Genomic DNA, 13,717 nt, shown 5'->3' with positions numbered 1-13,717 from the left:
ATCCCTAGTGTATACAGTGCTTCCTTAGCTATTGGCTAATCCTGCTTGTTTAACCTGTACTCTTTTCTCACACAGAGAGTGTTGGACTCGATTAGTGAGGGACAGAACAAACTAGATGCTGTCTCCAAGCAAGGAGAAAATGTGTATGCTTATTTACCCAAACCAGTTGTGAGCAGTATCCAGGAGCAGATAGCAAAGTCACACCAAGACTTCCAGGGGTTCCTGAAACAATGCTTGAAAGATAAAGAGGCTCTGGAAGACTGTGCCTTAGAACTGGGAAGGTGGGTTATTTCAGTAGAACCAGATGCGCTGCAGAACTTTATTATAAAATGGCTTGGAGGTGGGGCAGTACAGTGGATGCTAAAATTTTCAGACTGTGAGGATATAGATGATGATTTGAGATTAAAACTTGCAGTTAAAGAAGTAATAACTATGGACCGGTTCACTCCCTCCTCTGGAGAGAAGTTCAGAGATTCATCTCTGTGCTAATAATTTTGGGGAAACAATTGGGCACTGTATGTTAGATTAAACAAACTCAAAAGCCAAAGGCTCTAAGGTATTTATTGGCTCAGAATATGTTTACTGCTAATGTAACAGGAATAGTATTAATGGGTAGTTGGATGAAACAGCAAGATGAGATCAGATGGAAATTTCGTGTGTGCCTGCATGTGCATTGAAGTAAGATTTTCAGAAAAAGGAAACTAAAGTAGACTCCTAAATCCATGGCCTTATTTTTCAGAAATGCTGATCATACAGAAACTCCTATTAACCTCAGTGGGATCTGTTGGGTGCACAATACTTTTTAAAATCTGATCACTTGTTTATGTGCCTAAGTTTGATTTTAAGAGCCTAATTTTAGACATCTTTTAAAAAAAACAAAAACAAACTTGGTTTAAATTTTAATTACAAACAAGATTTGGAGAGACTTTGTTTTAGCCTCTTTATCTTTACTGAATATGGTAATAAATACAAGCATTGTCACTTTAAATTTTGGAAGGTTCTTTTCCCACCGTAATTCCCATGATCTCGCAGAACATTTTTAGAGCCTTGCTGAGTATTTTTAGATTAGTAGTCACTGCAGAAGTATGCTGTGTGTGGAGCTCTCATTCACTAAAAGTTAAAGTGGTATCCAGCCTGCTTTTCTGCTCTACTGGGTATGCATTATACTGTATAAACTGAATAGTATCTTTGCACACCTAGGAATTGAGTTTAAAGGGATACTTTTCTGTTCTGTAGCTTTGAGGATCAGCACAAGAAACTGACCCTGTGGATCCATGAAATGGAGGAAAGGATAAGTACTGAAGCACTAGGAGAGAGCAAACAGCACATCCCAGAGAAGAAAAATGAGGTGCAGAAAGTGGAAAATTTTCTTGAAGAGTTACTGGCTGCAAGGTATAAAAACACGTTTTCTAATGTCCTGTTGCCACTGTTCTTTAATCCTTCTGTTCAGCCATAGTTAAATGAACTGACTGGGTAGTATATGAGAGAGGTGCTGGAGGATGCAGTTTGTCAAAGGAACAGCTTACAAGAGGCTGCGTCCAAACAGCTCCAGACTTTGGGGAAATTTGAATTTGAATCCAAACTTAATGGCTTAGGCTCATTTCTATTAAGGGGAAGTTGAAGTAACTTTGTTAGTAAAGATGATCTGCACAGCACTACAGCACAGCACCCTCAGCTTTAGCAATATGGTTTAGATGTCCCCCAAAAGTCACACTAATAGTTATCACATTGTCCATTTAAAAACTTTTGTTTTCTTGCTTTTGTCCCCTGGCATCCAGTTCCACTTGGATTGCACGCTCATATGCTGACCTCCAAGCACTGTGCCTATGAAACCTCTCAGCCATGGAATCCTACTTCAGTTGGGAATCAGCTAGTGGATGAGGTAATTGCCATTTTTAGTATACTGTGTAGTTGTGCAAACATTTTATAGTTTGTTGGAAAAGGTAGAAAAAAAATATTATTCAATTGTTTTGCTAAACTTCACAGTATACTAAAAGAAGGTACTTACTCGATCCTCATCCATCCATTCCAGGGCTGTTCCAGCAGGGTTTTTGTCTGATGTGACTTCAGCATAGTACATACAGGAACAAGAGGGAGGATAATCCAGTGGTATTAGTTTAGGACTTGGGAGACCTGGGTTCAGTTTTCTGTTCTGTACAGACTTCCTATGTGACCTTGGGCAAGTCACTTAGCTCTGGTTTCCTGTGTCTTGGTTTCCCCGGTCGTTAAATGGGGATAATGATACTTCCCTACCTCGCAGGTTGTGAAGTGCTCCGATACTACTGTAATGGGAGTCAGATAAATATTTAAGATAGATTACATGTTAGAGAGGGAATTGGCAATATCAGTAGAGGTGGATGTCATGGGAAATAAAATTAGAACGTGCTGATCGCTGCTTTTAGCTTGATTACTGTTGCCACCAAACAGTTATTGTTAAAGCAAGAGTGTAGGCCCTCATTAAGGTTATTTATGTTACTTTAAATCAATATATGAGTTTCATATTATACACTCAAATTTGGCTTTGTTCAAATAACTTTTCTAGCAACTATGAGTTGTCTGACTGCAGTCAAACTTGGTTATGCCTGCAGCATTAAGTAATTTTCCATCCTCACTCTGGCAATAACAGTTCACGTGGTTTCTAAAATTAATTGTCAATCCCAAATCTTTCTTTTAGAGAATCCTTTGCTAAACTTTCCCAGAGGGCTCAAGCTTTAAATGAAGAAGGACATGGTGCTGGGAGGGAAGTACGTCTGGCTTCGCAAAACCTCACCAGCTATCAAAACCTAGTCAAAACTGTCAAGGAGAAGTTGCGAACATGTCAGGTTGCACTCCAGGAGCATCAAGCCTTGGAGGAAGCACTGCAGAGTATGTGGTCCTGGGTGAAAGATGTTCAAGATAAGCTGGCTTCTGCAAAGAGCACTGTCGGCAGCAAAGCCACATTAGAGAGGCGGCTGATGCAAATTCAGGTAAAGCACAGGGCTACATGAGCTAGCACATCAGGTCAAAATTGCATTAGAGTTTAATTCATGGAAACAGAGGGATTTTTCCTGCCACGGTCATACAACTTGAGGGCATAGCTATTCGTTAGCTGCTGCAAAATAGGTAAATGCCATAGGAGGCACCAGGTGACACTTATATGGCTTTATGCTTTGCTGCTACAGACCTTCTGCATAAATATAAATAGAGAGACAAGATGGGCGAGGTAATATTTTTCATTGGACCAACTTTTCTTGCAAGCTTTTGACATAGAGGCAGTCCTGAGAAAGCATGGTCCAGGTTGACTAGGGATGCACAGGAGTATGGTGCAGAAGGGGTAAATGAACTAAATGACAATGGTGAATATTGCTAGAGGAGTAGCAACTTGGAGGTTTCCTTTATGTTTGCTGGATGGTTGGATTTGATACATGTGATCCTTTTTGCTGCACAGGAGATCCTTTTAATGAAAGGTGAAGGTGAAGTTAAATTGAACATGGCCATTGGTAAAGGCGAACAAGCCCTTAGAAACAGTAATGAGGAAGGGCAGAAGATGATACAGACCCAGCTACAAACGTTAAAGGATGTATGGAATGATATCATCAACACTTCAATGAGCTATCAGAGGTAAACTCACTGTGTTTCTCTTTAAATATAGGGCCAGATTCTGACATCCTTTCTCCCAGTGATGAGTACCTTACACTGCAAGTAGTTCCACTGATGACTACTTGAAATGTAATGTGCTGCTCGAAGTAAGTAATGCTGGCAGAATCTGGCCCAGAATGAAATGTAATTTAGAAGTGCTTATCTGAGAAAAAAATACAGAGAAAGACAATGTGGTGATTCCTCTGCTTGAGTTCAGTGTAAACTGAACTGGTCAGAAGGTTGAAAAAGCTACTAGGGGGGAAGCTGTTCTAGACTTGATTTTAACAAATAGGGAGGAACTTGTTGAGAATTTGAAAGTAGAAGGCAGCTTGGGTGAAAGTGATCATGAAATCATAGAGTTTGCAATTCTAAGGAAGGGTAGAAGGGAGAACAGCAAAATAGAGACAATGGATTTCAGGAAGGTAGATTTTGGTAAGCTCAGAGAGCTGATAGGTAAGGTCCCATGGGAATCAAGACTGAGGGGAAAAACAACTGAGGAGAGTTGGCAGTTTTTCAAAGGGACACTATTAAGGGCCCAAAAGCAAGCTATTCCGCTGGTTAGGAAAGATAGAAAATGTGGCAAAAGACCACCTTGGCTTAACCACGAGATCTTGCATGATCTAAAAAATAAAAAGGAGTCATATAAAAAATGGAAACTAGGACAGATTACAAAGGATGAATATAGGCAAACAACACCGGAATGCAGGGGCAAGATTAGAAAGGCAAAGGCACAAAATGAGCTCAAACTAGCTACAGGAATAAAGGGAAACAAGAAGACTTTTTATCAATACATTAGAAGCAAGAGGAAGACCAAAGACAGGGTAGGCCCACTGCTTAGTGAAGAGGGAGAAACAGTAACAGGAAACTTGGAAATGGCAGAGATGCTTAATGACTTCTTTGTTTTGGTCTTCACCGAGAAGTCTGAAGGAATGCCTAACATAGTGAATGCTAATGGGAAGGGGGTAGGTTTAGCAGACAAAATAAAAAAAGAACAAGTTAAAAATCACTTAGAAAAGTTAGATGCCTGCAAGTCACCAAGGCCTGATGAAATGCATCCTAGAATACTCAAGGAGCTAATAGAGGAGGTATCTGAGCCTCTAGCTATTATCTTTGGAAAATCATGGGAGACGGGAGAGATTCCAGAAGACTGGAAAAGGGCAAATATAGTGCCCATCTATAAAAAGGGAAATAAAAACAACCCAGGAAACTACAGACCAGTTAGTTTAACTTCTGTGCCAGGGAAGATAATGGAGCAAGTAATTAAGGAAATCATCTGCAAACACTTGGAAGGTGGTAAGGTGATAGGGAACAGCCAGCATGGATTTGTAAAGAACAAATCATGTCAAACCAATCTGATAGCTTTCTTTGATAGGATAACGAGTCTTGTGGATAAGGGAGAAGCTGTGGATGTGGTACACCTAGACTTTAGTAAGGCATTTGATACGGTCTCGCATGATATTCTTATCGATAAACTAGGCAAATACAATTTAGATGGGGCTTCTATAAGGTGGGTGCATAACTGGCTGGATAACCGTACTCAGAGAGTTGTTATTAATGGTTCCCAATCCTGCTGGAAAGGTATAACGAGTGGGGTTCCGCAGGGGTCTGTTTTGGGACCGGCTCTGTTCAATATCTTCATTAACGACTTAGATATTGGCATAGAAAGTACGCTTATTAAGTTTGCGGATGATACCAAACTGGGAGGGATTGCAACTGCTTTGGAGGACAGGGTCAACATTCAAAATGATCTGGACAAATTGGAGAAATGGTCTGAGTTAAACAGGATGAAGTTTAACAAAGACAAATGCAAAGTGCTCCACTTAGGAAGAAAAAATCAGTTTCACGCATACAGAATGGGAAGAGACTGTCTAGGAAGGAGTATGGCAGAAAGGGATCTAGGGGTTATAGTGGACCACAAGCTAAATATGGGTTAACAGTGTGATGCTGTTGCAAAAAAAGCAAACATGATTCTGGGATATATTAACAGGTGTGTTATGAGCAAGACACGAGAAGTCATTCTTCCGCTCTACTCTGCTCTGGTTAGGCCTCAGCTGGAGTATTGTGTCCGGTTCTGGGCACCACATTTCAAGAAAGATGTGGAGAAATTGGAAAGGGTCCAGAGAAGAGCAACAAGAATGATTAAAGGTCTTGAGAACATGACCTATGAAGGAAGGCTGAAAGCATTGGGTTTGTTTAGTTTGGAAAAGAGAAGACTGAGAGGGGACATGATAGCAGTTTTCAGGTATCTAAAAGGGTGTCATAAGGAGGAGGGAGAAAACTTATTCACCTTAGCCTCTAAGGATAGAACAAGAAGCAATGGGCTTAAACTGCAGCAAGGGAGGTCTAGGTTGGACATTAGGAAAAAGTTCCTAACTGTCAGGGTGGTTAAACACTGGAATAAATTGCCTAGGGAGGTTGTGGAATCTCCATCTCTGGAGATATTTAAGAGTAGGTTAGATAAATGTCTATCAGGGATGGTCTAGACAGTACTTGGTCCTGCCATGCGGGCAGGGGACTGGACTCGATGACCTCTCAAGGTCCCTTCCAGTCCTAGAATCTATGAATCTATGGTCACTGCAAAAATACTTCTCTCAATAAGAAAACAATCACAGTTCAGTGTGCTTGGTAGTCTGAGAGAACTAGAACTGAGCAGTCAAAAATGGTCAGTTTTTCAATAATTACTGAACTGCTGCACTTTTTATTATTGTTATGAGAGAAGGGCTGTTTTTTATTCAGGAGTCAGGATTAAAGTACACTGGAGTTTCATGTGAAACCTGCAGAGCACCTCCTTGTCTGGAGTTAGTCAATGTTACCCAACTATCTCATTTATTAGCACTTCCCCCCACCCCTATTCCACAATTCTGATAGAGACATGTGTGTAAGATTACAATGATAAACGTTATCTAAATTTTCACTTGATTCTGTGGCTAAATTCACCCAGTTTATGCCAGTTTATGACAGAAACTTGGGGTGAAATCCTGGTCTTTTACATAAGAACAGCCATACTGGGTCAGATCAATGGTCCATCTAGTCAAGTGTCCTGTTTTCTGATAGTGGCCAATGTTAGGTGCTTCAGAGGGAAGGGACAGAACAGAAAATCATCAAGTGATCCATCCCCTGTTGTCGACACCCAGCTTCTGGAAAACAGAGGCTCAAGACACTGCAGAGCATGGTTTTGTATGCCTGCCCATACTGGCTAATAGCCACTGATGGACCTATCTTCCATAAACGTATCTAATTCGCTATAGTCTTGGCCTTCACAACATTCTCCGATAAAGAATTCCACAGGTTGACTGTGCATTGTGAAGGCCAAGGCTATAAGAGGCGGCTCCGTATGCTGCCCCCGCCCCGCCCCGAGCGGTAGCTCCGCAGCTTCCATTGGCTGGGAATTGTGGCCAGTGGGAGCTTGGGGGTGGCACCTGTGGGTGGAGGCAGCACACAGCCGCCCGCCGCGCTTCTGCCTAGGAGCAGCCGGGACAGGTTGCCACTTGCGGGGAGCCATCTGAGGTGAGCGCCCCCAGATCCGGCACCCCGAGTCCCCTCCCACACCCAAACTCCCTCCCAGAACCTGTGCCCCACACCCCCTCCTGCGCCCCAAGCCCCACACCTACCCACAGCCAAACTCCCTCCCTCTTAGTTAACCAGCATTTTTCACTTACCAGCATCCCCTATTCCCACAACATGCTGGATAAAACAGCTTTTACTGTAACAGTTCAGATGATAGTGAAGAGGTCTGAAGTAGCAACAGTTTGAACTGATAAATGGAAAGGGTCAGTTTTGCTAAAGAGAGATACAGAAAATATCTGGAAGAGGACATGTATTCAAATGTATGAGACACGTGTACAATAAGAACTATAAAAGGTGGGTTTTTTTACCAGTAAGTAAAATACTGATAGCTTGAAAAGGTACAGTGGATTAAAAGATGTCTATTGATTTCAGACATTTACTGGTTCTGTTTGTATTCTGCACTAAAATATATGAAATATATCTCAGACCAGTAGAGTCTTTCTAATCAGAAGAATTTTTTAAAGTGTAATTGCTGTATTTAGTACAATTATGAAGAGGGAATTGGGCTACAACAGGTAATATCACCTTACCAGTAAAATGGTGAATGAAAACTTTTTGATTGCACTTCACTGTTCTGGGGCTGTGTGAAATTCTGAAAATATGTTTGTGAAAATTTTCACAATTGAATTTCAGGCAATTTGACTCTTACAAAATACTACTTTTTAGTGAAAATAGTTTTAGTGAAAGAGGGGTTATATTCTGAACAGCATCTGTCAATGTGCTAGGCTGTAGAACACTTGCTGTCCTTGGCAGCACTTATTCCATGGGGCTCCTCAGGTGAGTATTATAGTGCCACTGAATTGGTTTTCCTTAAGGCCTGCAAGACTTCTGACCTATACTGTATCTGTGTCTTTAATGTAAGCTGTTTGGAGTCTGTGATTAGGCAGTGGAATGACCATCTGGAGAGGAAAAGCCAGCTCGACCAGTGGTTGGAGTCAGTGGATCACAAAATTGAACAGCCTTTACAGACCCAGATTGGTCTGAAAGAGAAGTTTTCTCAACTGGATCACTTCCAGGCTATCGTTTCTGATATAGAGGATCACTCTAGTGACCTGCATAGACTCACTGAACAAGCCAAGGAACTATATGAGAAAACTGAGGATGCTTCTATCAGGGAAGCAGCTGAAGAGGAACTGAAAACACAGTTTAGTGACATCACCACTGTGGCCAAGGTAAATGCCTCATAAGAGAAAGCAAACTTTTACATACTTGTTTTGATAAATGAGCCTGTGCCAAGATTTCAGTTCCATTTCAAGTAATGAGTATATTTACACACACTTCTGTAAAATCAACATAGAAGGCAATTAAAGGACCACATCCTAAATAATATCCTGCTTGCATATTTATGCTGAAACATAATCAGAGGGCAGCCCTGGCACTCAATTTCAATAATTTTATTTGCATGAAAAGCCATGTAAGTGTTGACGTTTTCTTGGCTTTTTTGCTTCAATTATTAAGATAGAGTCTAATTTAATTTGCTGTAATTCACTGGGATGCAACGATTTGTTTCCCTTGGGAAATTGGGGTTATCAGATGGAATATTTATGAATTTTGAGTAGTGAGAGCTATATATTTCAAGCTTGAGGTCTTATATACAATGATATTTCTGCAATTCCTTTTTTTAAAACTTTATTTCTTTCTCATTTATTTCCATCATGTTTCACTTGTGTATGTATGGGAAAGAAGGGGGGGGGGGTGTTTTACACAAGCACGAGAGAAGAACAAATTGCTTTAATGAACAGAAAACACATTTCTATAAAGAAGATGAAGATGAAAGTATCTGTTTTATGGGCCATTGAATATTAGACATGTCATAGGGCACATCTTTATGGTCTCTGAGGAAAGAGGATACAAACTGTTTGTTCTTGGACCCCTTTTGCCAATGTCCTCCCCCAAGCTCACCGAGGGAGGGATCTTTGACAGACTGCAGGAGATGCAACCTGGTGCCCAAGTAGAGAGAGAGAGAGTGTGTGTGTGTGCGCGTGCACGCGCAAGGGGGCATATGTGGCAAAGGGGGGAGCCCACCCTCCCTCAGGTCTGCCACTTTCCCATTGGCTGAGGGTGAGTACCCAGGCTAGCTAATTGACTCCTGTATGCCCCCCCCCACCACCACCATATTTATACTTTCCGTGGCCTTTCAAAAGCCTCCTGCTCCTGCTAGCTGCCCTCCCTCCGGTGTAGTGTAGGAGCTGTGTTTTTTTTAAGGTGCTGCAGGTCTGACAAATCATCTGTTTTTAGATCAGGGAGGATTTTCTTTGCATTGGACCAATTTTCCGGAGGTCTTCTGTTTTTCCCCACCTTCTTTGCAGTGTCCCGGAGGCAAAGTTGGATTGTAAGCAATAGATTCATAAATGTCTAGATTATGAGGCCAAAAGGGACCACTGTGACCATCCAGTCTGACCTCCTCCGTAACACAGGCCACAGAACTAGTTTCTTATTGGATACAATATTTCTTTGTTTTTCCTTCCTGTCCTGAAGCTATGTAACGTTGCAGCACAGCTGACATATTTCATCCCTGAGAGGCTTTTAGTGGTAGGTGAATAACCTATGTATGTTTCCGTTCTGCCCTGTATACCCTAAATGGGTTGGGACCTGCCTGTCTGACAGACTACCTCTCTCCCCATGCCATTATGCCTCAGCTGCAGTCAGCAGAAGTACTCAAATTGGAATTTACTCCATTTAATAAGGAGGGGCCAGCAATATAATATTCTCCATAAGATTAGGCTTGGAAGGATTAGATATTTATTAGTAAATGTTGATAGACTCACCAGACACAGGCAAACCAATGAAAAAATGTTTCCACCAATAGCAATAGAAATTTACAGATAGGCAAAATAAGAAAAATGCTGGCTGAGAACTTGTTACAGTTTGATTTAAGGATATTTACTTTGTATGTTTTGACATATGAAGTTGACAATTTGTGTTTTAATGGTTATAAAGCTTTAACTTGATGAATCTCAACATCCACTGTTTTTAAATAGTTATTGTCTGACCCCCATAACTTCGCACAACTGAAAATTTAAATAAAAAATCCTTTAAACACCATAAATTTGCCCAACTGTGAAAATGTAAATAAATAAAAATTGAATTCTGCAAGCCTATATAAAATATAAAAGCCTATATAAAAGCCTATGTATGGTATATCTTGACTTTAGTAAGGCTTTTGTTACTGTCTCGCATGACCTTTTCATAAACTACCTAGGGAAATACAACCTAGATAGAGCTACTATAAGGTGGGTGAATAACTGGTTGGAAAATCATTCCCAGACAATAGTTATCAGTGGTTCAGTCAAACTGGAAGGGCATATTGAGTGGGGTCCCGCTGGGATCAGTTCTGGGTCTGTTTCTGTTCAATATCTTCATCAATGATTTAGATAATGGCACAGAGAGTACACTTATAAAGTTCGTGGACAATACCAAATTGGGAGGGGTTGCAAGTACTTTGGAGGATAGGCCAGACTGTGCATCTAAACTACAGCCAGTGAAATGGGATAAGCTTGTTTTTTGGCTTATTGTGAAAGCTGGGTTGCTTATTTACAGCGTGAAAGTTGGCAACTTTTGCTCACTCTACCAGAATGCTGTCTGGGTCTACAAGGGAGCACATGCTACATCAGCACAGCAGCAGCTTTGCCATCCTTTAAAGGATATACCGAGTGTTCTCCCATCCCCTACAGCCTCCCTATTGGCCGGTGCAGAAGGGAAGCAGGGCCATGGCTCTGCTCTCACACTTTCCCTTCCTCCTGCACTTTGGGGAAGCTAGTTTCTCCTCTCCTCAGCCAAACTGTGCACATCTTTAATGCTGAGGCATCATGGGGAAGGGGAGGACCAGGCAAAACATAACTCTTTACTGTGGATAGTTTATAAGGCAATTATTAAAATGAATACTTTGGAGGCAGCCCTGCAAACAGTGTGCAAAACAGCACTGCAAACTGAAGGGGAGGAGAGACCAAAGATTATGCTACTCCTTAAGTGCACAAATGAGTCTGTTTTCCATGTGATTGACAGGAGAAAATGAGGAAAGTGGAAGACATTGTGAAGGACCATTTGCTATACCTTGATGCCATCCACGAATTCACAGACTGGCTCCATTCTGCAAAGGAAGAGCTGCACCGCTGGTCAGATGCATCTGGAGATACATCAGCCATACAGAAAAAATTAGCCAAAATTAACGTAAGAAAAGTCAACTGGACTGGTTTTACCTGTAACTTTGTCCCTGGGGACTAAAACAGGACATGGCCAGAAGTGGTGTGGGATCTAAAGATACCGTTTCCCTTTATTTGTTTGAAATGGTTGTTACTTTTCACTGAGCTGAGAGTGCACTTGCTATGCCAAACTCTGTTCTCAGCTGCTGTGCCTGTGGTTTAAGTAAAACCAAAACTGAGGCTTTCAGTCACAGGCCCACACTGGAAGCAGCAGCATCTCAGTGGGCTCAGAGAGCAATTGTGCCTTAATGCCAGGGTTCTCAACTTTTTTCTTTCTGAGCCGCCCCTCCTCCCCCATGCTATAAAAACTTCACAGCCCACCTGTGCCACAACTGTTTTTCTCAATATAAAACCCAGGGCCGGCATTAAGGGATAAGAAGCAGGGCAATTGCCCAGGGCCCCACACCACAAGGAGCACCATGAAGCTAAGTTGCTCAGGCTTCATCTTCAGGCCCAGGTGTTGGGGCTTGGGCTGCAGTCCTGCACAGCTTTCTGCCCTGGGCCCTAGCGAGTCTAACAGTGGACATGCTTGGTGGACCCCCTGAAACCTGCTTGCAAACCCCTGGTTAAGAACCGCTGTCTTAATGGGCCAATACACAGGCTGCATCACCTTGGTCCTCCGAGTATGCCTGCCCCATCTGCAGAGCTATATGGAGAGGAAACAGAGACAAGGGCAGGGCCACCCCTCTGCCACACCCCTTCCTGTCCTGTTAGGGCAATGTGTGCCCTGGGGTGCACAGAGAGATCAATCCTTGCACTGGGGAAGTGCTGATGCATGGGGCCCGTAGAGTGAGGGAGTCTCCTTGCACACTCCCTGCCCCACTTGAATCTCTGAGGCCCTGTCACTGTCTGTGTTTATACACTCCAGAGCAAATTATGTATCCCTGCATGCAGTATAAGAGCAGAGTTCACATATATTTGCTGTCAAAACATTTCACTTCAGATGTTCATAGAGGAGTTTTATTTTAAGGCAAAGTGTAGGAAGCTGGTCTGGTAGGCAGGTTTTTAGACTGACACGAAAGAGTCCTGGGTTCAGTTCCCACCTCAGTCATAGCCTTATTGTGCCATTTAATCTATCAAGTGCTTCAGTTCCCCAATTTGTAAAATGGGGAGAGTTCTTCCCTACCTTACAGGGCTGTTGAGAGATAAATACATGAATGATTGAGGCGCACTAAAGTACTACTGATATTAGGGTCGTATGCTGCACAGATGGCTATTTAGAGAGCTTCTTCTTCCATGCTATATTCCCCCAGGTTATAGAGGTCTTTTATAGTTCCTATGACAGCATGTGATCTCACATTTATGTATGAAATCAAATATGACACAACATGCTGTCTCGTGGAAAGTAAGAAATTGTGCAGCCAATAATGGTGCATCACAAATTATGGGCAGAATTGCAAAGCACTCCTTCTGCACTTCACATTTCTGTTTACGTGTCCTTAAAACAATTGAGATCAGCTACACACTAGCATTTATTATATTAAAGATAACATGTTTTTTCCCATCTTAATCTAAAAAAGCTTCTTTGCATTGTCTAAGGAAAGTTGTTTTTCTCCTACTCTTCTGAAAATTTAAGAGTATACTAGCTTCAGAGTCACCCTGGTTAAAGCATTCTGTCTGCTTTGTTATTTTAATTTTATTTTAACCTTTCACTTACATTTTTAGATGGTGTGGGTATTGTGAAAATGTTTTTGTTGAAACTGCTGCTTTGTTCACCACAAAATGCTGGCTGTTACTTCCCAGTAGAATGTGCTGCCCTCCATTTGTAAGTGTTCAGATTTCCAGCTGTAGTGAATCACAGCACTTTCAGTTACCATGGCAATGTTCCATTGCAGGAGCTGATAGATTCCAGGCAGATTGGTGCAAGCCGCCTAAGCAGAGTTGAGACACTGGCTCCTGCAGTGAAACAGAACACAACTCCCAGTGGGTGTGAACTGCTAGATGCGGAGATGCAGGCCCTGCAGTCGGACTGGAAGCAGTGGGAAGAGAGCATATTTCAAACCCAAAACAACTTGGAGGATATAGTTAGCCAAATGGCCTCCTCGGAGCAGGAGTTCACAGCACAGGCTGCTCAGCTGGAAAAAGCCCTGCAACAGTTCACCACGCTTCTTGCAGCCTGTTCTCAAAAGCTGACCCTTCTGGACGGCACGCAAACTGATAAAGAAATAATTGAATGCTGGCACCAAGAAAAAGTAAGGCCACTTTCTATTCTCTAATCCTTTTTTTGGTTGTAAATATACAAGTACTCTGTCGAAGAAAACTTCTTATCAGCAAGTGACTGTAATACACAGGCATAGGACAAGTAGAAAGCTTTGAAATACATTTTTAAA

General features: G+C 42.0%; 1 protein-coding gene across 21 annotated transcripts in view; it reads left to right on the top strand.

Annotated features, from left to right (window-relative positions):
• The window catches only part of SYNE1 (spectrin repeat containing nuclear envelope protein 1), a 488,794-nt gene that overhangs the window by 229,117 nt on the left and 245,960 nt on the right, over nucleotides 1-13,717 (top strand). For all 21 annotated transcript variants that reach the window (XR_010599728.1, XR_002889944.3, XR_010599727.1 and 18 more), the window contains 7 exons: nucleotides 76-281; nucleotides 1,237-1,392; nucleotides 2,675-2,966; nucleotides 3,428-3,600; nucleotides 8,048-8,357; nucleotides 11,191-11,355; nucleotides 13,223-13,579. Coding sequence is in view for 18 of the 21 variants with exons in the window: in XM_065588833.1 (XP_065444905.1) it covers nucleotides 76-281; nucleotides 1,237-1,392; nucleotides 2,675-2,966; nucleotides 3,428-3,600; nucleotides 8,048-8,357; nucleotides 11,191-11,355; nucleotides 13,223-13,579 (1,659 nt within the window). In the remaining 3 variants the exon portion in view is untranslated. The remainder of the gene's footprint in view (nucleotides 1-75; nucleotides 282-1,236; nucleotides 1,393-2,674; nucleotides 2,967-3,427; nucleotides 3,601-8,047; nucleotides 8,358-11,190; nucleotides 11,356-13,222; nucleotides 13,580-13,717) is intronic.

The sequence above is a fragment of the Chrysemys picta genome, chromosome 3 (assembly GCF_011386835.1).
Source record: "Chrysemys picta bellii isolate R12L10 chromosome 3, ASM1138683v2, whole genome shotgun sequence".
Taxonomy (NCBI): domain Eukaryota; kingdom Metazoa; phylum Chordata; order Testudines; family Emydidae; genus Chrysemys; species Chrysemys picta.
Note: the sequence above shows the minus strand (reverse complement) of the source record. Positions and strands in the feature narration are given on the sequence as shown.